This window comes from Leptidea sinapis, chromosome 2 (genome assembly GCF_905404315.1).
Source record: "Leptidea sinapis chromosome 2, ilLepSina1.1, whole genome shotgun sequence".
NCBI classification, from domain to species: domain Eukaryota; kingdom Metazoa; phylum Arthropoda; class Insecta; order Lepidoptera; family Pieridae; genus Leptidea; species Leptidea sinapis.
Genome location: NC_066266.1, coordinates 1,141,556 through 1,168,008, shown reverse-complemented (window position 1 = coordinate 1,168,008; position 26,453 = coordinate 1,141,556). Strand labels below are relative to the sequence as shown.

At 35.4% G+C, this 26,453-nt stretch overlaps 1 protein-coding gene across 10 annotated transcripts in view; it reads right to left on the bottom strand.

Moving 5' to 3' along the window:
- The window catches only part of LOC126972183 (serine/threonine-protein kinase MARK2-like), a 184,161-nt gene that overhangs the window by 54,765 nt on the left and 102,943 nt on the right, over positions 1-26,453 (bottom strand). For 6 of the 10 annotated variants that reach the window (XM_050818865.1, XM_050818814.1, XM_050818832.1 and 3 more), the window contains exon 2: positions 13,799-14,690. The exons of the other annotated variants lie outside the window; for them this stretch is intronic. In XM_050818865.1, coding sequence (XP_050674822.1) covers positions 13,799-14,599 — 801 coding nt within the window. In that variant the 5' untranslated portion in view covers positions 14,600-14,690. The remainder of the gene's footprint in view (positions 1-13,798; positions 14,691-26,453) is intronic. 10 annotated transcript variants of the gene reach the window in all.

The following is a 26,453-nucleotide window of genomic DNA, read 5'->3' as shown; positions in this document are numbered from 1 at the left end:
ATAAGGCATTGAATGGTATAATATTGCATTTGTTTCCGAAGCGGTAGTAGCAGTAGTAGTATCTAGTATATTAGAAATGACATTCAAAAGAATTCTAAAGGAATCAATTTTGAAAATATAAATGCCTTTTATGCCTTTTATGTTTTTGAGACAAAATTATATATTTTAGGCTGTATATATCTCTGCTTATTGGAGACAAAATAAATATACACAGATAGGTATATAATATATATTATATTAAAGTATGAAATTGCCGATTTGTATTGAAAAATTTATATTCGTTTTTTTTTTTAATTTAACATACCAATTTATTTAATCAAAATAATAACCTTTATTATCTAAACATTGCTGCCATCTAATAGAAAGGTATTATGCCTTTGCGAAAGAACTGTACCTACTGAAAGCATTTTATAAACTATGTAAAAGAATTTCGTACTGCCTCCTGAGAATAAAACTTTTTATCACGTAGAAAATTGTCCAAATCATGATTTTCATCGCGTGTCACAATCCGATCCAATATTGCAATTTATTTATCGACACATTAATTATCGATACAGAAATGAAGCTGTATCGATATCACAAGGCAACACAAGCTTTTTTCCGCAGATCAGTCAAATCGTAAGGCACCCTTTTTTATTTCATTGATTTGACGCAAATTAGTCAATGTTGGTAAGGTAACGTTAAACTATACCGCTAATTCCTGAGTAGTTTGGCTCGGATCGGCTTCAACCATCTCTTGACGCAGATTGGTAGTGTTCTACGATCTCATAAGGATCGGGACCCTCTGAAGAGCCCTGGCGTCTACGAAATACTAAAACTCGAAATTCCATACGAGTGCGGCAAAAGCTACATTGGTGACGGGACGCAACATAAAAACCAGACTCACCGAGCACATCCGCAGTGTTCGAAAAATTACGACAGCAACACTTCAGCAGTGGCAGAACATGCCCTAAACTCCGACACAACATTATATTCGTTCGATACGGTGAAAGTATTGGCTCGCGATAAAAAATTTGTGTTTCGCAAGCTGCTGGAAACCATAGAAATCGACCGTCAACCTTATTTTAATAGAGACAAGGGTTGGGCTCAGCCACCTATAAGTACTAAGTAATAGTGGATACTGTGAGTACATTTTAGCAATATACATGAACTTAAGCATTACGATTTGGTAACGAGGTATAGTGAATTTAATTTGGTACGGGTTTTAATGTTAATATGCTAATGTTTTATGCTATTATATTAATTTTGTCCAGATTAAATCATTTATAGGACTACTTAATATTCCTACCGTGGCACAGGACCGGCTAGGCTGCCACAGATAAGCTTTTTTCCGCCATTAAGAAGTAATCCAAATGTTAAGAGTTCTTAGGTGTTAATTCCCCTAATATTTGTTAAAGCCCTGCAACCGCACCGTACTTCAAGAGTTCGGCGAATCGTGTGGAATTGGAATTTAATAGAATTTTTCATTGCAGCTTGCACGGTTGTTCTCAAGGTTTCGGATGGCCCGATTGTTGGGTGGAGGACGCGTATAACAACAATTAATATAAGCGTTGGGCTTTAAGTCGGCATGTAGACTAACAAATGTTAGCTGAATTAACACTTACGATAACTCATATTCAGATAATTATGGACTTCTGCAAATAACAACTAATTCTGTAAGTTATTGGTCAGGTCATTCCAAGCAGAATTCCGTTTCCGTATTTTGTTTTAACTTTTGCGGCAATTTTGGAAAACACGATGATAATTTTGATTGTTTGTGGTTACACCGGGAAATAGTATCTAATACACTAATAATAATAATAGTAATAGATAACCCCGTTGATACATGTAGCACAAGATACATGGCATCAGCTAAAAAACGCCCAAACCGTTATTAATAATATGACGCTTAGGAAGATAATGGCAAAACATAAATGCGATCTCGTTTCACATATATGAGCGTGCGGCATTGAGTAATCGAGTTTATATGGTTAATTTGGTAGATTTTGTTTGTACAAATGATTTAAGTTTTCTTTAGTGTTAATTCCGCCAATATTTAATGTCGCCAATAGAATTAACACTAAAGAAAACTTAAATCATTTGTATAATTATGGATTTCCGCAAAGTAACGCCTAATTCAATAGATATTGTTTGTTTAAAAATTTTTATTAATTATTTTGTCAAGTACGCTGCTTAGTGTTTTAAAAATTATATTTGTTAAACAATGACGTAAGGTGTATGCGATATTTGAAATTAAAATAGATACACATACAGAAATTTGTTTCACCATGCTAATTTGTCTCCATAATATCTTAGACTATTACGAAACGAATAATGATAATAATAAATTTTTATTATAAGAATTACACAAGAAGTTAAATTCTTTAATTACTTATGTAATTAAATATATTAATTTATTACAATACGTGTTGGTTTTTTGTCACACGCAAAGTATATTATCTGACATGCATAGGCCTTGAGGCTGGTAGGCAAGACAAATTACACGAACAACAGCATAGCACGCTGGGGCACATCAAGACTTAGGTTTGATTATGCCATGCTTGTGTGTCCTTTTGGCCGTAAATGGAATGCCATCAAAAACATAACGTAAAAAAAACTCGCCAGTGCAATGTAATACTAAGTCAGTCAATATATTCAGTCCAGTTACTTAGTTAAGAGTCCTTCTGTCTTAAGTTATTACGTAATTAGCTAACCTAACAACAATATAATTTAATATATTATTTATTTCTTTTGAGACATATTGTTTTAATAAAAGTCAATCTATCTATTAAAACATAAAAGATTTTCAATTATGATATGTTACGATGTTATAATACGTAGTCAAAAATAAGCCTTTCGATCGGTATAATAAAGCTACTGGGTAGTTTTTACACATGAAGCGGGTTCGATTCTCGGTTCAATCAGGCTATTATTTAAAAATGTATGAAATTATTTTAAATTGTTTTTTAAACTAAAATAAAGTCTTCTTTCAGTAAAATGTTACCTACAAACTGCTATGCTATATAGAGGAAGGAACAATATAGGTCTCGAAGAGTCTTAGCATGTAATAAACTAATCACAAGGTTTTGTTGGTAACCTAGTATCAGGGCCGGGTCAAATTTGGGTCAAGCGAGTGTGCATTTACACAAGATGGAATTTCGTACCGTACATTGCGCAGCGTATTTTGTTTGTTACCTGTCTAAAGACATAGATCTTCTCAATATTGATTCCTTTAGAATTCTTTTTAATGTCGATTCTAATACTACTACTACTTTCGTTTCATCTATATAATATATTTTCAACGTGTTAGTAATAAAGCCGGGACTACATATCGATACTTGAATTCCAACGAGTCACAAGTCTGAAATTCAGCAAGTATGAGATAAGTTTGAGAAACTGTATTTTTACTCTCTGGAACTAATATATCAAGCTATAACAAACAAAAAGAATCTATGAAATGATAAAACAAGAAGCGAAAATGTGAGGCGAGGTGAAAATAAAGCCTTTTTTATGGAATATTATAACATTAGAGCTTAAACTAAGACAGCCCAATGCAAAAGCCAAGTTCGTCGTCAACTTGGCTTGGCTAAGTGTTCCGTAAGTTTAAGTACGCTCTGTAGATGTCAGCCTTTCTCGTCCTAATGACGTCCTCCTTCCGTAGCAATTAGCTGGTAGGTGCACTTTGCTTACGTCGTAACTTGATGTACAATTACTTTGTTCTGCAAAACTATTGTTTTACCGACCCGAAGGTATCACTGTCTCCGAGCCCGTAAATGTATATACATTAATACTTGATTCATGTAATTTACATGTAATGTCATCCACATATCTCTCTCTCTTGTTTTTCGCATAAAGCTTCATCTTCCGCACTGTTTTGGGTCGATCATTTTTTTAATGTAAATCCACTAACACTTTACAATTTACACGCCACAAATAAGCTCGATCACCCGTACAATCGAAATAAAATTTGTAAGGGGGGTTTGTAATAGGAGGAAAAATACATAAGATACATCTGATGGTAAGAGAACGCCATCCGAAGAAACCGAATAACATGAGTGACTTTGTTGGTAGGACTAACTTGTGTACCAGTAGTTGAGCGCGGGCGGTGTCTTAAGGAAGATTAGAAACTTGAGGGATTTCAAGTCACGGCCATTACTCAATGCAGTTATATTTTATTGCTGACAAATATGTCAACAGGGATTGAGACATTGTATAAGGGCTAACTGGGGGGTGATTTTGGATCATCTTGAATATGGAACATTCCAAAATTATGGAACCCAAAAAACAATTCGAACTGGTTAACGTAAAGTTCAAAGAGAACTTTATATTCGGGTTTGGTCTCTTTTTTATGGAAAATAGAGGACAAAGAGCCTTGTAACAGTCCCTTGCAACAGCTGACGAATGACAGGAGCGTTGCCGGCCTGTTAGAAAGGAGTACGCGCCTCTTTTTTAATGTACCCATGTCTGATTTAACCACTATTTTAAGGATTTTAGTTTTCTTGAATAAACAGATTAAGAAAGGTTTTTTTTTCAGTTATATCCTAAAATCATTTTACGTCTAAATAGACTGTGACAGCTGTGAAAACGTCGAAATAAATTGAGGTTGGCAGTTAACCTCTATTTCGACCAATGCACGCACACTATCAAAAAGTTATACTATACTAGTTATATATACTATACCTTCAAACCGCGAATGTAAGCAAGCTAATGTAATAAACCTGACCAACCGTTTTATAAGAGTTATTAAAACACTTGTTAAACGAAATAATTAATAAAAACCGATTTAACCTTTGTTAACCGTAACATTTATGGTTTAAGCTCGACATACAAAAACCGCCCTCTAGAACGGGAATGTAGTGGAAACAGCCGAGGACAAGAGGACTAGGTAATACTAGTGGAAGAAACCATAGAGGTGTATCATAACATACCTGGCAGGGCGTGAAATATCGCCTGCCTCATATAGTACACGTTGTATATTATATACATAATGTTTGAATGGTTGGCCATAATTATAATAAACGTAACGGTAGTGACAACTACTAATAATCGATTAAGGTGCTACACTATACAGAATGTCTACTCGCATGCAGAGGAATTACCAGAAATCTGCCTTTAACGCCCATTTCGCCGTATCTGCAGAAAACTAAAACTCACTAACACAAGATGAACTCAACACATCAAGAACTCAATCCGTCGTGGAGAGAATTAAAAGTTCAAACAAAACTTAGTCTCTGTTCTCTGCCCCGATCAAAGTTTTCCCGCTCCTAGTCTATTTTATTACAGTGTCAATACTCGAAACAAACATAAACTCGCAATTCCATCTACCAGGCTCCGTAAAATTGCTAAATCTTTTAAAGTGGATTGTGTTATATTTTATAATAAACTCCCAAATGAAATTAAAATGTTACCTATTAAAAAATTTAAATGTATCGTAAAAAATAAATTAACATCTAAGGCCTATTATAATGTGAAAGATTATTTGAATGATAAAGATAGTTGGAATTAATGTTCTAAATTTTGTTAATGAATATTGTTATACTCATTTGAATGCTATTGTAACTTTTGTACTTCATCCTGACTTGCACTAAATAACTTATAAAGTTTTACAGTGAATAAAGATTTTTTGACTTTGACTTTGAATATATAATTAGGTACCACCAACTGCATTTTGAGAAAATAATATCATCTAACTATAAACTATTTTGTTTCATGTTATTCCCGGCTAGTATCCAAAACGGCTGCATCGATTTATGTGACTTCTACTGATGATGATAATGATTAATAGGAGTTAGATATCAAGCCTTTTTTATATTACAATAAACAAGGCTTCCGAAATCTACTTATGTTATACAAGTACTAGTGAATGTTTGAAGTATAATGTCGTGTCGCACGTTCATGTATTGCATCAAGTTTTAGGTAAGTAATAAGAAGCCGGAACCCAATATTTATAACTGTATATCGCGACATGCTGAGTCGACACCAATTTGTGTCTTATACAAATAATATTCCAAAGATTTTTGTTTATTGTTTGCTTTGCGTTTACATGTAACGTTATCATCATCATACGTTTCAAATAAAAACATTTCTTTCTATGTATATCAGAATGGCGCCCCTGTCCGTCCACCTGCAGCGGGCTGTGAAGATATACCATCATAACAGTTACAAAGTTCAAATATTTACATAGTGAAAAATATATAAAAAACCGATAACTAATACCGAATAAACATATATATATATTACCTTTACAAAAGTATTTAAAATGAACATAAGTGTTACATATATCTTGTACAAGGTACAGACTTATCAATATTTCTCTATTTTAACCCTCGAGGTATCATTCCAAAAGTAGAAACATACAAAAAGAAATGCTAGTCGCCACACTGAGACCAAGGTCTAGTTACACTACAAACAACATCTCGAAAACATTCAAGCTGTCTCTAAACCGTCCACATACAAAGAACAGCGAACAAACGGCGTTGTATATGCTTTTACAACAAGATCCACAGAATCCTCCAAACAAAAGTATAACGAAATTCAAAACAATTGTTTAAAAAGTTGTGCATTAAAAGTTACTATAACATAAATGAGTTTCTTAATAATACCAGAGATTGGGAATGGGGCGACCGCCCTCGGGCAATTAATTAATAAATTTTATTGTACAATACTACATTGTAACCATATTTATGTGAACAAAAAGAATCCCGCTGATTTTGTTGCACCCGTTCTTCATTCTCAGGTCTGAGGTAAACTTTTTCGAGTGATTTTATATCTTTTTCAAATAAAAGTATTTTAATTTCAATGCTCTCCCGTCTCTTTCACTAGCGTCGTCACACACATTCTTTCTCTTTCGTTTCATTACTTCTTTTCGCCGAATTAGACCCATGTGGGCCCTGCACATTGCACAATGACTGTACTGTAAATGGAGTAGTATTATCATAGACTCAGAATAGACAACCTGACAGCTCAATAATGCGTGACCAATATTTATTTGTCAATGTGTGTGTCAGCTCGTGGTTTAATATTCAAAACACTAAGGAGCTAGTGTCAAGCGTGGCTGACTGTTTACGACTTGCCAATTAATATCGGTTACATTAACAATAAATACAATCACACTTTGTTTGTCTACACACTAGTATATTGTAAGTCTATGAGTAGTATTGATATAATATTTTCTACTAAGTGACGGAAAAAATTGAAATATAAAAATATTTTATTGACTAAGTCTATTTTATACATTTCACCATAATATACATTTACCACCCCTTCGGAAATATTGAGCTATAGTGGGGAGAAGTGGCAAGACACTCATATTGCCACTCTTTTTAATTCAGTATTTACAAATGTTTAATTTGCCAATAGCAGACTTAATATTAGATAAAGTTAAGACAACCTATGGCATAGCGGAATGCTATTTTGATGACCTTGATCACATCACGCTGCGACTTAAAAACCATATTAAAATACATAAAGCAAACACAATTCACTAACTTATTCACTAACTACTATACTATTCCAAATTCAACAGTAACCAGCCGTTGCAGTTGTTACATGTATTATTTTCAAGTCAACGAGTACGACACAGACAGTTTGTGAACGTCGCTTCGAGATTATCGCTTTTAAAAATTCATCTCATTATAAACACAAATATTGCACATACCCGCTTCTTAGCCATGACATAAAATATATCACATAACGATACTTGGCGACCGCCAGCGGCGACTTCCGAACAACGACTGAGGAGTGAGGGGTTTGTAAGTTAAAAGTTAAAGCAAGAAGCAAAGTACGGCGCCATTATAAAACACTACACAACGCAGACTGAAGCACCCTTAAGATAGAGCCACCATTACTAATAAAACATCACTTATTCTATATACTTAGTTAAACTACTAGTTGTTTCTATAATAAAATGGCAAACAGCGTCAATTATTGAGAAGGGCATGTCCAGTGCGGGTGGTTCAGGTGGCTACAATGAATGGACAAATTTAGCGAGCTAATTTGGCTGGAATTATTGGAAAAGGTCAATCTAGACGTTTATACCTTACAAAGATAATTTATATCTCTAGAGAGAGCCTCTTGCTGCCAGCAGCTAGACAACCAATGAACACGGGCGAGGTTTATTTCTTTAGTGTGCGTGACAAGCTACGACTTACATTCGCGATTTGTATGTCAGTTTGCGTTAGTCTGCGTGCATTTAAAATAGAAACCTCAATTTTTTCGAAGTTTTCATAAATTGAAAATCTAATATTTTTATTCAAAATAGGATATGATATCACTTATTGAAAGTCAAGGTCAGCTTCTTTTTCTTCCATAAATAACAGCTGTCACTGTCTATCTAGACGTATAACGGCCGGTGCCAATATACTATAAAATAGAGATAGAATATCTACAAATAGAGATAAATTGCTACCTTCTACTGTCAGTAATTATTTGTATATAATCTGAAGCTGTCCCAATATACCCGATAAGTTATTCTTATCGCCTCATATTGGTACGCGTGAATTGAAATTTCCATATAAACTTTATATGGCTGGCAAGCTATACGTCCTCCCATTGACAGACAGCGTGCACGGATAAGGTGAGTTCCCGTCGATAAGTTTATTGGACTTTCTGTCCCAAATGTCAACGATGGTTAAGATTTTTATCTCAAGTAAGAGTTAGACTGAATATTGGGAACGGCCGTAAATGATCTAGGGTTTATACAATGATCATTCATTTCTTACGATACCTTACGGGCACCTTCAAAATAAGATTATAATAAGCCTATGAACTAAATATGAACTCCTTGTAGGTACATGAATGACACGCGTCTTTTGTTTTTGTATTTTTTTTTTAATCAGACCACTTATTTGGGTTCGTTTTGCAAACATATTATTATTACCACTTAAATATAGTATGTTCACCTGGTACCAATACCTGGTGTATATATAGGCGACAGTCATTCAAACAGATTACTATCTCTTCTTCACTTATGTTCGCCTAGTACTAACAAAAGCGACCGTTACGAGTTATCACTCCCAAAAGCACGTGCTAAAATGCCGGCTATTTTTTTTTGTATTTTACATTTTACAAATTAATCCTTTGATTCAATCTTGAAAGATGCGGAGGCGATGATCATTAGTTGATACATGCGCTCATTTGCCCTCCTCTTTCAGAAAAAAAAAATAAAACAGCAAAGCTTCTATGTATAAAAGGGTTGTTACGGGTAAAATAAGGCTCAAACTTGTCGCGGCAAACCTTTGACAAAATAAAGAAGCGGATTCAAGAGGCTATATCAATAGAGTTACGTATGTTAATGACGTAAGGGAAGCCATTCAATCCCGAAGCCATTGTAATACGGCGTCACACAAAATGTTTTTAACACCTCCGCATTGTTCGTGCGTTCCTTCAACGACTAAGTCGGTAGAGATTAGTTGACTATGTACGATATGTAATAATACTATGTGTAATAGTACTATATTATGTAATAATATCCCATTGAGTATGCTGTTTAGATAGCTTTGTCAATTGAACGGTGATAACGTATAACTTGCATTTATAGATGTTTATTATGTTGATGGCAATAGTTTTAAGAGTCAATTTCGGAATTGTGTATGTTATATGATTTAAATTTCGATGTTTCTAAAGGCATAAGGTGAACTACTAAAATACGGGTTACATAATAGTAATTAAATGCATATAGAGAAACTCTAACAAACGTCCTTTTAAAAATGGACTTTCTGCTTTTAAAATGTACTATAACCCCATAAAGAACACCTCATAAAGAGACTGTACCGTACCGTGACACCATACCTACCACCCTGAAACACTAGCATAAAATTTCATACCGACCTGGAAACCGTTGCGAAGTTTGAAACATTTTTCCATGAAATAGAGTGCTCTGGTAACAATCGCATTGGATGAAAATTTTGCATCGAGAATTTTAGAAAGTTAGAAAAATTATTTAACCACTTAGGCCAAAATAACACTCATGAATGTCAAAAATTTCACCACCTCTTAGGAAAAGTGAGCTAAAAACTTAATTCACTTTATAAATCTATAAAGACAGTTTCAGCATTTTACATTATATTTTGTACAATCCATAATGTATGCCAAGTGATGCACCAAAATTAGTCAAACGCTTTGACTTACTTTTGCAGGTTAAAAAAGAAAAAAAGTGATTTAAAATAATTATAAATAATATATAAATATAATTATATTGTATAATGATGGGTCTGTGAATATTAAGTTGCACTGAGTTTCTTGACAACCCTTCTCATGAAAGCTCAACATTTCACAAGTGATGGTAACTGGTTAAATATAAAACACAATTTTGTCATTAACAGGTGTAACTATCTATAACTTTTAGTTATTTGACATTTAAAAAAGAAAAGAAAAGTGGTTTTTATTTGACGTGAGAATTAGAGATTAAAGATAAGAGGTTATGAAGAAATGAATGATATGAGAAGATATGAATAATTACTAATGAGCTTATTTCAAAGAAGTTATAAGTTTTTCGCTCGTATTTAATTACGACGTTACACTTGACGCGGTATAAAACAAAAGCTAATTAAGACATGAAAATAGTATCAATATTACTCATAGCCAAATTCTTAGAGCTCCGTAATCCATATTAGGAAGTAAATCAACGCTCCGCTTACACAATCTTGATGTTTGCAAGATGACGTCATCTTCTGAATGACATGAACATTTTATGCCAAAAAGATGTCGGATCACACTCGCTGTAATCCAAGATTAATCCGATTTCCAGAAGGCGTATCAATCAATTACGTAATGATGCATTAATAAGAGTATTGTTGTCACTGTCTACGTTGTTGTAAACACAAGAGACATGAAAACACGCGAATTATGAATCAAGTACTGAAACGCAACAGCAAATGGCGTTGTTGCAGCTCCAGAAAGTATTATATATTGTTAAAGTACTAAAGATTGGTGAGTACAAAATTATACAAAACTATTGATCCTTATTAGTACACGTAAATAAGTTCACGATATCATTATATTTATTTCTTACATTTCAGTAGGCATTGCATAACACATATTTATTAAATAGGCAGTTCAATTCGCTTGCGCAGATGTAATAATTAATTCTTCATCTTATTCTTTATTCTTTATTGGGTTGCGTAGCCTTAAATTAATGTCTCTATTTGTCTTTCTGTATTATTTTCTTTCTTACCTATGGAATACTAATTTTCACTGCGAGATAGACAACACGGCATGCTTACCTGTAAACAATAATATTAAATCATTAAAACAATATTCAGATTTATATAAAATATTGTACATCATGTTTATGATTAAGATCTATGTTACTAATTGTTTTCTTAAAATTAAATATATTATTAAATGAGTTTCAACTTCAACTCTCATTTCACCAACTAAACGCAGTTTTATATCGTACACGCGTTTAAATGCTGACCATCGATCAATTTTGGACGTTTTGCATTTAGTTCAAGAGCTGTAAGTGTCACTATCGTAATATAAACATTGACTAAAGAGATAAATTTTGGTTTTGATTATTCTTATCCACTACATAGTTATTTTCAACGCCCTTAAAATATATTGGGTAAATCGTTTTGTCTTTAATCGAGATCAAGATTGGCATTTATATCAGAAGTAAAATTGTGTTTTATTAAACTCTATGTAATTAGTACTTAGAATACTTTTTGACCACAACCGCATCGTAAATTAATAGCGCGCTAAGAGAAAAGAAGACGACGCAACAAACTCACCCATTTTGACGCTCTTTTATCACAAATAAATATAATATAATATCATAACATACTTCTTCTATAGTACTTCTATATTAAATATAGTCACTGCTTTCGTTATAATGTAATCATAATCTAGTTGCCTGAGGCAAAATAATCTGTATGCGTCTCGCGTCTAATTAAATACATATTATTATTACATCTTTCATTTAAGTGTTATTATAACTTATATAAAGTTTAAATAAATATACATTTATTTTAGACGTTTTTCTTTTATTGTGATCGGAGCCACTTGTGTGCTAGCAGCCGACTGCCTAGCGGTTGACTTCCTATCAACGAATATCGCTTTCTGAAGCAAGTTCTTCTTTGTGTTTCTTTCTGTTCTATTTTTTACCATGTCATATCGTCCCGGAAACACCGCACAAGGAAGCTCATTCCACAGTTGGTTGTACGTGGAATAAAGTTCCTTGAAAACCGCACCGTGGAAGAACGCCACACATTCAGATGGTGGGGATGATATTCTAATTTGTGGCATGTCATTCGAAGGTGGGATTCGGCAGAAATCAGGCTAAAGAGCTGTTCAGACACTCTCCGTCTGATTCCTCGACAATTCAAGCAGCTATATATTGCACGCGGTTAAATGGTTCGCTGATACTGGGGTGCGCCAAGCCAGAGATGACAGCAATACTCCACGTGAGGCCAGACCTGTGCTTTGTAGAGCGCTAGAATGTGGGCCGGCTTGAAGTATTGCCGTGCTCCATTTATGACGTCCGAAGTCAAATTGACTTGCAGATGACTGTGGAATTGGCAATGGAGAGGTTTACCAGTTTCCGATACTACAAGGCAAGAAATAGGGCGATAATAGGCCTCTATAGGTGCTGCTTGTGGTGCCAGATCGACCACCTGTTATAGAAAAACAATCATTGTATTTTTGATGCAATAACTGATTCACGAGCATTACGATCACGAAGCATCCTTTCACAAACAATAAATATAGACATACAAATACACAAAGAATATAGTTTATTTAACTATGACATCGTTTATTTAACGATGGTCGACGATATCCCGAGACAGCCTTGTATGGCCCGTGTATATGGTATCACCAGTACTGTCATATTTTATCATTGATATGCAGAAGAGGTATTGTAGAAGATATAGCACACAGCCCTGGGGTACTCCAGCGTTTACGGACTTCGGCTTCGAGTAATAATCGTCGACAACAACCTGTATGCTGAGCCCAGTGAGAAAGCTGGAGGTCCACTTGATGTTGCCCAAATCTTAATTTTTCAAAGGCCATCAAGTAGCTTAAAAATATATAAAGAATAATATTTTTTGGTGGTTGCTTAGTATAAAGTAGTTACATGTATAATTGGGAGAAGGCGCGATTACAATAACAATATCCGGACGGCCGATAAGATATAAGATATACAAGAATTGCTCGTTTAAAGATATAATACTGATCCAATTGTATAACTTAATTGTTAAAAACACATAAAAAAGCACACAAACATGAGCCAGTGTGTCAGTCAATTGTAATTATATTTAATACGGAGTCATGTGACGCAATCACGCTCATGCTATATTTATTATGATTAGATATTTAGTCTACATTAAAACATTGACGAATTTTACCAACAAAAATTTAATTTTTGAAACTTGCGTTTCGAGTGGTCTAAACCAAAAACGAGCGGTCTAACGTAATAACAGTCACACACGATAATTACTAAAAAGTATTGAGTGTCTTTATTATAAGACATACTTAAAATTATTCAATGTAAAAAGTTATAGTTGAGTTGTTGTGGACTGTTAGTAATAATAAAGAAGAGTAGGCAATGCCCACCCAGGATCATGATGTGGATGTGGTCGACACAATCGCTAGCAATTTATATATATATATACAAGAGTTATCCTAAAGTAAAAACACAATAATTTTAGTCTGTAATAACTAATCGCTAGATTTCAAAATCCTATTTAATAGTATTTTTATTGCAAATTAAATACAAATTGTAGCACTTTCGATCGCGCTATATATATAAAGGGTATCAAAATATTTTGCTTTATAAAAATAAAATAAAACATTGAAGATCACAGACGCTCACAAGCATTACCTGCACAGAAGAGCGCGCGGAGACTGGCGAAGTGGGCGACTTGGGCGGTTCCGCTCTGTGCTCGGCCAGTACTCTGTGCTCGTTTTTCCCGCCGACCACGGATCTCTTCACTTGCTCCATTCTCGCCTGGATGGCCTTCCGCGACATCACCTTCGTCTTCTCGTCCTTCGTCCCGCCGTCGGCCAATTTGCGCATGAGGCGCGCTGTCGCCGCGACTGAATGCTGCTGTGTATCCGAATTAGTTCTGGCGAGGCGTGTCGCGGGTCTGGCGGCCGGTGCAGTAGCTCCCGTACTGCTACGGGTGGTTTCGTTTCTGTTGAACGGCGTCGCGTCGTGTTCCGTATCTGAATCCGCCGCTAAATAGCCTCCACCACCGACGGAAGAAACTCCAGTTCTCAATAGGTTCTCGTGCTCAGCGTATCGTACTCGTTCGTCAACCTCCACCGTCCCGTTCTGGGCTCTTTCCAGGCCGCGCTCCATTTCACCGATCTGGCGCTCCAGTTTGCGGAGGACGTCATCTGATGGTGGAGCCGGGGCGTCATCTTCTGGGCTCTCAGTGGCTTGGAACGACTTGAGGTGTATTGGATGAGCGCGGTTTAGTTCAAGCCGTTTGGGTGCTATGCCTGTAGACGTCACCTCGTATTGAGTCCTTTGCGGTGTTCTCTCCAGCATAGCCAGTGACACAGGCGATGGTGGCGGGTCACCATTTAGGTTTGGGTTAGGACTTTGCGGCGCCGGCGACACTCTCGGGGCGCGGAAACTTTTGCGCATAAAATCCTCGCGAGTTAACTTTCTCTCCATTTTGTCAAAATGTCATTATACTTTTAAACAACACTAAAGTCTAAACACTTATTTCAAATAAGATCTCATCCATATCATGGAAGCTTAAAACCTAGATACGAAAATAAAATCGACGAGTTAAAAGTTTGCAATAACAGAAACCCACAATAAAAACCGCTGAAACACCCAAAGTAAACAAGTATTGTATTTAACTTTTCAATTATGGTTAACATCAATGAAAACCAATTGTATGTAAAAGAAACTGTGTATCATTGCTAAAAATCGAGCACTCTGTAACTCATTTGGTTGTTTGTCTTCGTCAGAGTCGCCATGACAACTTTGCATATGCCCAAACAATTGAACACAGAATTTCGGAACGCCTAATACTGACTCCTGATAATACTTGATTAGAAATAATAATTTATATAGAAAATAACAGCCAATACTACGGACAATGACGTCAAAGAACTAATTAAGCATTCTGTCCCCACAATAAATGTATTTATACAACTGTCGTTCTAGCTTTAATTAGAGAGTACGATGATAAAACGTCCTCTTCTCAAAATGAAATTGGTAATGAAAAAATACTAGATCATTATGTATATTATAAAGCAAACATCAACCTTGTTACATTCGTTTAGGCACTAAGAATTTTGTCCTGTACTAAAGGACGTTGCCATGACAAAGCGTTAATTGTTAAGAAAGAAAAATAGGCAAATGCAGTTGAAAACTGCCAGACTGGTTCTATAATTAGCTTTGCCTTTAAGTTTTCGTTTCCAGCAATCAAATAATACAGCAAGGTTTGTGCTGTGATGTCCAATAAATGAACAGCATGTCAATGCCACGATTGTAGAATCTTATTAGATAAGAACATAACAAAAAAACGAGACGACAACTCGGGCGTAAATAGCGGTAATTCGATATCGAATCGGGTGCCGGAAACCAGGGTGATGCAAAAACTTGATTAGCTCATTACGACGTGCAGATACATTTAGTGATGATGCAGATAAAACTCTAAAAAAAAGGACTCTGAACATATCTCATAGAATAAAGAACAAGCAAACTTGCAAATCCCATGTTCGGCTTCACCGTGAAAATTCAAAGAACTTGCTAGTCATCACAGATAGTTTTAAGACATACCTTATTAGAGAATGATATTGGTAGTAATTTCAAAATTCCCATTCAATTCTCCTGTCAAATAAATGCTATCGACATCAACCTTATAGCTATCTGTATTATGTCCTTTCACGAAATCTGACATAAATTTGAAGATACTTAGAGCACATCAAGACTCTGTTTTGTGTATGCTTTAATGAAAAGTTATGATATTAGATTATGCTCTCGTAGAAGTTGCTAATGAAATTTAATTAGAACATTATCTAATTTCATAAGATACTATATACTAGAAATATAAATCTACTGAACAAATGGACCACTCTATCATAACGTTATCAGATCAATGGTCTACTATGTTATTCATTCACGCAAATTTGAAGACGAAATATCGGAGACATGGAAGAGCGAGAAAGAGATGGCTGCGGCTGATATCTGGAAAGAAAGAGACAAAGAATTGTTAGTTGTACAAAAGAATGGCACGGAACCCATTAGCTCAGACCACGCGCACACAAAGCCATAGAACCTGCAAACAGACGACGAAAACCAACACCGGCCGACACAATTGACACATAAACACATACATGACGAACACAGCGACAGATACACCTTGAACCTAGAAATGCTTCTTTTAGTTTTAATATTGTACAGCATGATTTTTTTATTCTCAAATTGAAAAATTGTATAGTTCATATTGCATTAATTGAGTTGTAATTTTAAAAGACAATTAGTAATTGTTTTAACTTTTGTGTTTTTCATAATAATTATTAGTAGGTAGTGTAAGTTTAAAAATAATCTATTATGTTGTTTTTCAGCTTATTATGTATGTTGAGTTAGTCTGTAAGTAAGTTTTTAAAAGAATAGGTTATCTAACAATAATAAAGGTTTGTTGGCATACCTTGCTTAATATCATTCAGTCGATGTTCTTTAATTATTGGTTTTATTACTATGTTACTGAGCTAGTACTACAATAAGTTCTAAATATCGCATATTCTGATATGGGCGAAGAGAAATATACTTAAAGTGTTACGAAGTAAGGCTCATATTAAAAAAAAAAACAAACTGGCAAGTCATCACTTCTGATGATACAGAATCGAATCCATGGCACTTGTGTAAACAAGACGCACATAGAACACAGAACAAGTTTACCATAAGACAACACAGTTGAACTGAATATGAATAATGACTGAACACAACCTATCCACACAACAGTAGAAGCTTCTCAGTTTCATTTCGAAGATAACAATTATAAAAATGATAGTGTATGTACATAAATTGGCATATAGCGATATAATAACCAATAACACTTGTACTTCTATGTATCTGAGCATCTCCCCCCCCCCCACCTCTACCTCCGCCATTAAGTCTACTTTTGATTTTGCACATTTAATGGCATCGCTTTATATCCGTGTAAGAATGTAATTAAACTTTACAAACAACGTGCTATTTCTAATTAATACGAGGACATATTATGAACTTAAGCTTGTCACAAAACATCCACAGAACAGGAGAAGTCAAAAAAACTTGAATGGAAAGAATACAATAATAATAATAATAATCTATAAATTTAATTTTATGACGCCTTTCACTTTTGTAATGAAAATTAATAATCCATTTGATGATGAAATTAAGTCAAAATTGTAATTGGCGGTCTCAAAATTCGTACCGCGAGCGAAGTCAGTCTACAACAGCCAGTAAGACGTGTATCGGTATAAAATGTAGCACGAGAGCGCAAATAATGAAATATTTGTATCAAAAGCAGAACAAAGAACGGAAAACCAATAATAAACCTGTTTAATTGTAGCAAGGTCACCAGGACGAACCATCGCTTTCCGGGTGACTATTTCAATTATTTTGCTCCGTGAGTACTAAATGTAATTTTAATGTACGGTTTTAAAATTAACTGTTTATATCAATGACGTTCTTGACTTAGGATATATCACGTCGTATACAAATTGTCCATAATAAGCTACGACTACTATAACCAGTGCGTGGCTCCTTTGCACTAGATGTCGGCTAGATTAGGGTACCACAACGGCGCCATTTCTACCATGAAGTAGTAATGTGTACAAATTACAATTAACATCAGCTCAACGTCCTGCTCGTCTCATCCCTTATTATCATAAAAATAAAAAATTAATCTATACATTGCCGCGTATTTGAGGTGTTTCAAATATTTCTGCAGTTCACATTTGATTCGGACAGTAACAGTTGACTCACGCCTAAAGACAAAAGTATGCTTACATTGTCTTTAAGCACACTTTTGTCGTTCCGCTATCAGATTGCAGATGATATCAGACAAACTCGATACAACGTATTAATACAATAATTACAGATATGTACCTTTCATATTTAATCAACTTATATATTATCAATCATATTATATATTTATACATATCTGTATAAATACAATGATAGAGGTTTTATTAGTGCGCGCATCTAGGAAAACTTACTGTTATTAATAAAAATATTGCGATATCTGTATGTAATAAAGTTATTAAAGTTTTAGAAAACGCTTTCTGTTATAACGTGGTCAGTCATGTGTGTCGGTTAGCTATCTATCAGCTAATTAATTACTAATTAATAAAATAATCAAACACTCGGTTATATATTTTAAATTAATAACTAATAATGCAAAAATCACAATTGTAATTGAATACCGCGAGTATAAAGGCGAGTGGGCACTATTTATCAACACTGGATCATAATGATTGTAACCATGTTACGTGATGAAACAGACAAGCCTTATAAGATCGGTCTTAACAGAGACGTCAGCCCACGCCAGTCGTGCTATTATATATATATATTTGTTATCATGGTATTAAATATCAGGCTATTGACGGGATATAATTAAAAAAACTATATTAAAAAAAACGTGATTCTAATTCTCGCATGATGGTAAATATAGCGATTAAAGTTCCCGTACATAATGTTTTATTGAAAAAAAAAACTGGTTTATCAGTTATCATTACGGTACACAATTATGCGAAAAAACTTTAAAACTACAATGGCACATAATTATCACACTATTATGTATATTATAGCAAATCATTAACAAATTTCGTTCAATTCACAATTTAATTCAAAACTAAAACAGGAGGTACTTATTTTTTGATGTAATTTTCTCAAAATATACTCAGCCGCCTACAAAGTTAAAAATAAAACAAATACAATCGACTATTCATGAAAAAATACTAAGATATCACAGAAGAGAATTTTTGAGTTTCATCTGTATTATTTGTAGTCTGCTCGACTGTAGTTTTAAGCAAAACGTACTTCGCCATTAATATGTCTCGAAATCAGTTTCAAATGGGTTGTAACTTGAAATATTTCACCAAATTAGACTCCACAGGTAAGAAGTAGAGTATAAAATTGTCAATTGATAGTTAATTTTGATATTTTGTTAACCTTTATATTATTCTGATTTCTCTCTATATATTATTCTGATTTGAATCCGAAAATTACTTGTTTATTTTAACGTCGATGCACTAGCTGTAAGAAGAGCGAGCGATGTGGACCTAAAGAGGAGGTGTGGAGAACAGCTTAGATAATTTATACATCTAAGTCAAGTAGAAACAGCCTCTTGCTGGTAAATAACCGATGAAAACAGGCTTATTACTTTAGTGTGCTTGACAAGCCACTTCTTACACTCGCGATTTGTATGTCACTCTGTGTTAGTGTGCGTGCATTGCTCAAAATATAGGTAAACTGCCAAACTCAATTTATTTCGACGTTTCACAGCTGTCACAGTCTATTTAGGCGTATAAATGATCTAAGGAAAACGGTAGTTGATAAGAAACTGTTGGGGTGGTTCGATCATATAGAAGATATATGAATGAAGATAGTACTAATTTACAAAACTGATGTTGACACAACAGACTGAACATTTCTTAGGTTGACCTAGCGTACATTCCACTGATCGGGGTTGTAAAAGGTGCAAAGTGAAGACGACATCTGTTTGATGCTACTGGGAGAAGTCGAGTTGGAGTTGGTTGAAGACAGGTATGTCAACAGCGTGGCACATGGAAGACTGTAACCTTTGCCTATCCCAAGCCTTGGAAGCCAGGCGTGCTTGTATATATATGTATATATATATGTGTGTGTGTGTGTGTGTTTATGCTAAACTGGCATTTATTTTTCCAATAATTACCATTGTTACTTTTTTTATTATTATTTTCATACTTTATAATGAATGCGGCAAGCAATAACTTTCTTATTATGAGATTTAAAAAATAATACATTTGTGTGAAGCTAAAATTTTAAAACGCAAAATACATTAGGTATAATATCAAGATTGGCAAGCGCAAGTCTATGCGGGGGCCTCTCCAATTGGTTAAATACTCTGTCCCACATTCAATACGACGAGCTAAAACAAGGCGCAGGTATTTTTCGTAGACGAGTCACGAACCTGTTTGGCTCTCGTGCTGTTCAACAAAAAGTCCGTCTCGAGTTACCGGCCGCGGCGCGCAGTACGCCCCGTGAGCACAGACCAAGAATATTTGCCTAGACCACTTAGACGCAGTGTTTTGTCCAAGTTAATAAAAAGTATTTATCGATGTATGATATTTGCTATAACTATATATATACTAGCCGCCCGCTTCGCTGGGCGAATTTTAAAAGGAAATAAATTTAATTTTATTCATCTTATTACAAATACAACAAAAAATAAGTAGCCATAAACCATCTTGGATAAATTTCGCATCGAATGGTGGTAGTTTTTTGTCGATACCATCAGTGGTTTAGGCGTGAAAGAGCCTCAAACAAAGACATTTTCATGTCATCTTTTTATTCAAAATAGGATATGATATCACTTATTGAAAGTCAAAAGCCACCCATTCGAAAAAGTATGACAAAGCGCGCTAAGTACAATGTAATATCGTAAAATATTACTTATTATTTAATAGCCGTAGGGCGGTCGCTCCATACCCAATCTGTGGTATCATTAAGAAAGTCATTTATGTTATAGTAACCTTTACCACACTAACGTTTTTTAAACAATTCTTTTGAATTTCGTAATAAATTCTGAGACATAACCATATGAAGTAGCATGTTTTCTTAAATATATTTGTGAAAGTATAAAGGACACGCTGACTTCTGTCGTTACATCAACAAAGCAGAACAGGAATGGCTCGTTAGGATTGTTATGAGTTACGCTTCGTTGAATGTATTACTGAGCCTACTATCAGGGCCCGCGTCTGGAATAATTATGGTTCACGAAGCGGACTCGTTACTACTTTCTAATGCAACATAGTTTCAAGATAAATACGTTTTTGCCAGTGTAGATATCAAGCATCACTTTCATTCGCTGTGAAGGTTTCTTACACCGCATAGATTAGAAGGCGAAACGCGTACGGCTCAACTAATGGTAGGTGATCCACGCAAGAGGCATATGCGTTACCTACCTTGAAGAATTTACGTGGAAGAAATTTTTTTTATTGATAATTTCTTTCGTATTCTATTAATGGTTAAATGGTAAAAAAGTCATCATAATGAAATTAACACGGGCACGACCGTACCGCAGCAGTTAAAGATTCATGCGACAATGCACGTCTCAATCAATCATCAGCCGGAAGACACCACTAGAGATCTCCACTGATGATCGGTCCTGCGCTGCCCTCATCCAACGTATTCCGGCGATCTTGACAAGCTCGACGTTCCATCTAGTGGGGGGCCTACCAAGGCTGCGTCTTCAGGTACGTGGTCGCCATTCGAGATTTATTATCATATCCAGCAATAATAACCATTGAAACTTACATACAAAAAAAGCATAGTTTTATAAAAATTGCACTATTACAGTGTGTTAGTGACTTTTATCCTAACAATCACTCATTTCAACTCATTCAAAGAATTGTTAATTTTATTAATTAAAGCATGAATATGCTCAGTACATGCAAGCATCAAAAACATTTGGCAACCGGCGCCTGCGCAGCGGTAACGGTGTACCCGTACCGTGTTACCTCTCTCTGTAACAGTAACACTACGTTTATCTAAACATTGTTTTCATTTTGTTAGTTTACCGCAGTGGAGATCTCTCCAATTATTTCAACGAGATTAACTTTGCAGGTTGCACTACATTATTTTATGGCAATATTTATCGAGACGTCATATCATAAAACCAGCTAAGTTATATGTATAAGGTAATACGGTGAGACCGCATCGGATCGTACTGCCCCCGTCAAAGCCTGAGCTTTTAAATGCGGCTGTAGGTTCGCGCAAAAAAAACTTTAAATGTGAACCGCTGAGAACATTTACGTCGAGATAGACCGTGACAGCTGTGAAAACGTTTGAAAAAAATTGAGGTTGACAGTTAACCTCAATTTTGAGCAATACACGCACACTAAACACACGATCGAATTCGGTACGGTCCGGACAGTAATAAAAATAAAAATGCGATGGACAATGCGACTCTCCATGGCTCCATGGACAATGTCCTGCTACCAGACCTTGTCCGATGCTTCGGCCGAACCGATGTAGCTTGTCAGGTACACTAAACTAATACACCTGGCGTGTTTTCATCGGTTGTCTAGCAGCAAGACGTATAAATTTCGTAATGTAAACCGATTGTGTTGGATCTAATGGTCGAATGTGTACATGTAAACAAATTCCACGCGGACATAACCGGGCGGCCGTCACTTGGGTGTTGCGGGGAAGGGCAACGCATGTGACTTCCGAAACCCATTATCCGCTGACATCTGTAGTATCCTGTTCCCGACACCGTCTGTCATCCCGTGGGACGGTCGCGCACGAAGTTGTCGGACTATAGGTAAGCACCAACGTCCTTGACACACACAAACACCAGCAAATTTCGAAAGCCGCATTCACAGCAACCATTTTATGAAACAGGAAATTTCGCACATAATAAGACAATTGTTTATAATTTATACATTAATGGTAACCGGTAATGCGTTTGACACGAATGACGGTATAGTGTCGCACTGTACTATAAAACAGTGAAATTGTTGCAACCTACTTATAAGAGTGAAATAAATATTTTGGTATTGTCATTGTCCAGGTCGCTACAATAACTCGTTGCAAAAATCTTGTCTATCAGATTAATATGAATTATAGACATGCCTATTTCTTATTAATGAAAGTGTATCAATCTCTTTTATATTTACAACGGGGACCGGGACGGGTGGTAGGATCTAGTGACTTATGATTAACACTGTCAAATCAACCATTTTCGTAGGATAATTCTTTCTGAATAATGTAACGATGAACAAGTTTTTTCAAGTAAAAACTAAATAATTAAAAAACTAACGAAATATCAACTAAGATAATATGAAATAAGTAATGAAGCTGTAAATGATGGTTTAAAAGAGTTTCAAATAAGTTTCTTGCCATTTCTTCTCATTAAAGCTTAACCCTTTCCAAAGTGGCGGTAAATAAAAATTAAAAGAAAACTTTTGATATTAATAAGTGTAATTTCCTTGACCTACGTTAATAAAGTGATTTTTATTAAAATGGCATAGTTTATATATATAAGGTTAAGTATATTAAAAGTGTTGTTATTCGGTTGCCTTTGCGGGATGAAGCTCACGACATGGGTACAACATGATAACAGGGTACAAATGAAACATTTAACAAACCGCCACTAAGTTATGTAGCGGCGTCACGCAGCTAATGTTCCATCACTGCTAACACGGCCAAGTTGACGCAAATAGTCAACAGGATGCGGGAGGAGGGCTTCATGATCGTTTGCCTAAACGTCTGCTTATCCGAGACATTAATTACATAATTATGTAACATTAAATTTCATCGTCCTAACGTTTCGTAGAAGAAAGTTTTGGTAGTACTAGCAATAAGTAAGAGCGGGATTTTCACTGTCCGAGTGCATTCGGACGCTACTCGTATAGTGTAAGCACGTGATGCGAGTGCCCGCTGACGCTAACATCCAATCCAATTCTAATCATACGACGTTTATTATATAAAAACAAATTGGCGGCCGTTATCTAATAAAAAGGGAATGAACGATTAGAAGTTTGACTCAAGCAGATTTTGTTTTCTAGGAATCGGATTTTTGCATAATTTGGTGATACTTTACAACAACTTTTATTTGGATCAAAATTTATTAAGAACACCCAGTTGATTATATTAATTAGCTTACCTTTAAATTTATATAAGTTGACATGAAGACACAGGATTTATATATTATATTAAGATGATATAATTAATTGTGTTTGAAGACAAACAGTACTCAGACCCTTCATCAGATGTATGAAAAACATAATGAGTCTAACTCGTACGAGTTGGACTGCATTCGGTTCCAGTGTATCGCATAGTGAAAACTACTCTTAAAGGCTAGTTGCATGCTCGCGCAATATCAAATATACACACGACATAGAGCAAGCTACGGACAGATACACAATACTACATTGCGTAACACGTGTGGGATACTCGCCCACTCTTCTAGGAGAAAGTTCACGTATTATATTCTCAGTATACAAGTGACTCTGAACTTTGCTAATCTCGACGGCGTTACGTCATACTGGCAGGTCGTAGTTACTATATAACTTAAACTAAACTAATACTAAGCCATAGCCTGCCTCTCATAAATGATTGGTTTACAAAATATTGGACTCGATCCATACACGTACGCTAGTTAAATAGACGAACTTTTGAACCTTATCCGAGCAACACCGTTAACACTTTAAATATATGTATAATGTCTACCCACAAGAACTCTTAAAATTTCATTTAAATTACCCCTGATAAAATGTCTGTTGATAAGTTAAGGCATAAAAGCTTAGCAAATAAACATACATTCGCATTATTAGTATAAATCTAGGAATTAAGGGCTCTGGCATAGGGCATTTGCAATAGCAGAGATTGTCAATACGTATGTATGCCTAAAGCTCTTAACTAAAAGACTCGCAAGTCGTGTCGGTACGAAAAAACACCAGTCAACAGCGGTTGGCCTAAGTATCAATACCTGTCAAATCAGTGGGAAACCAAAACAACCGGTCACCAAAAATTCGCATTTGTCCAGCTGTTAAACTCTGTGGTTGGTATTAACACTAAAAATAACTGAACTATTACTTGACAAAAGTACCGTAAAAGTAATGATTTATGATAGAAAATAATTCAGTTGATCCATTTTTAAAACACTAGATCAAATACTGCTAACGTTTCTGATTGAACATTATGTTGTAAATGGTTTATTTGCAAGGCCAGAATATTCAACCAACCATTATGGTTATGGTGGGTGAATGACTCAGAGATAAATAATAGTAACTGCACGAGGCGAGCCAGTGCGTTATAGATACGAATTACTCAAATAATCCTTCGAGTATTCCAACTTATGGAGACTGTACTGACGGAGACAAAGAGGAGGAAATCACGGCTCTATCCATATTATGGTGCGGTCAGCCGATGATAAGTAATAAGCACCGCCCATGCTCTTTAAAATAATAGAGGTATATAATAGTTATAGTAGAGGAATCACAAGAACGTTAAAGTAGAAGGAGTCCATACCTGTAAGCTCCACGGAAGGAAAATTCTTCCAAGGTTTGTAAGTGGTTTCCAAGTTGGAAGTTTCTTGTAGACAGTACTGTTGCTGAACACAGCACATCATCGCTTGCCGATTCTTGTATGTGAAATACTCAAATTCAGTTAAATGCGATTTTTTCGCTCAATTGCAATTACATTGCATCTTCAAGAAAGCTCATTAGAGAAATGACCGTGGATATTCACGGAGCGAGACAAATAACAGCTGCGAATGCCAACTTATGACTATTGTCTCCCGCAAATTGGTTAAGAACAATGCCTGTGGCAAACAGTGACCGAGGTCGGGGTTGTTTCGACGAATCGAATATCAATTATGACGTCATTTGTACCGATTCCCTAGTAGCTAGGCGTAGGATGTATTACTTCCAAGAAAAAACCGCTACCATATGTGGGTATTTTTAAAAAAAATACCTATATCTGAGTGTGAGAGAGGGTGCGGTAAACATGTCTCCTAAATTTTAGTCATCATCTGTGTATATTGTGACGAAGCTCCTAGTAAGTGTCCAGGCTGCGTACGGTACAAAAGCTATTATTTTGGTTTGCTTGATGCTATATCTCAAATGTCCAAGATATACCGCACACATTGGCAGTCTTGAACCTTACCTTGTCATTGGAACGCGCAATGTGGTTCATGCAAATGTCTGCGGCAACACCAAATTAGGTGGAACCTCTCGAAGGCTACAACTACTTATACGATCGGCCGACGGATGTGGACGAGTTAGGCGCTTCGCTAGGTACCTTCGTTATGTGTTAATGATTTGAATAAGTGATAATCTTCAATCCATACCAATGTAGCAAATGTGAGATTCGCTTTGTCAGACACTCTTTCATTCCAATTCCACCTCTTTGATGGAAATTTGACATTTAACCCCAAAATATGTTCCCGAGAAGGAAGACAAGTTAAACAAGAGCGAATAACCAAAGTGAATAAGGGTCAAGTCGCAAGATGAAGCTAGTAACTATACTAATCAAATTTGAGCATAATTATTAATTGATAAGTATCAGTAAACAAAGTTTAATGGGGAATATTATATTATGTTTATCACCCAAGAGGAACTACATAATATTATTTACTTATAAAGTGATAAACTTTTAAGGCTACCACGGATTAGAACGTATTTCTTAATGCCTGGGCTGTACTTTTCGTTCAAAGTAATAATTTGGAATACCTAGTACATCTTAAGTAAAAAATGTTTTAATTTGAATAAATTTTAAATAATTTAGTATCATTAATAATAATCATAATCTTTGATAA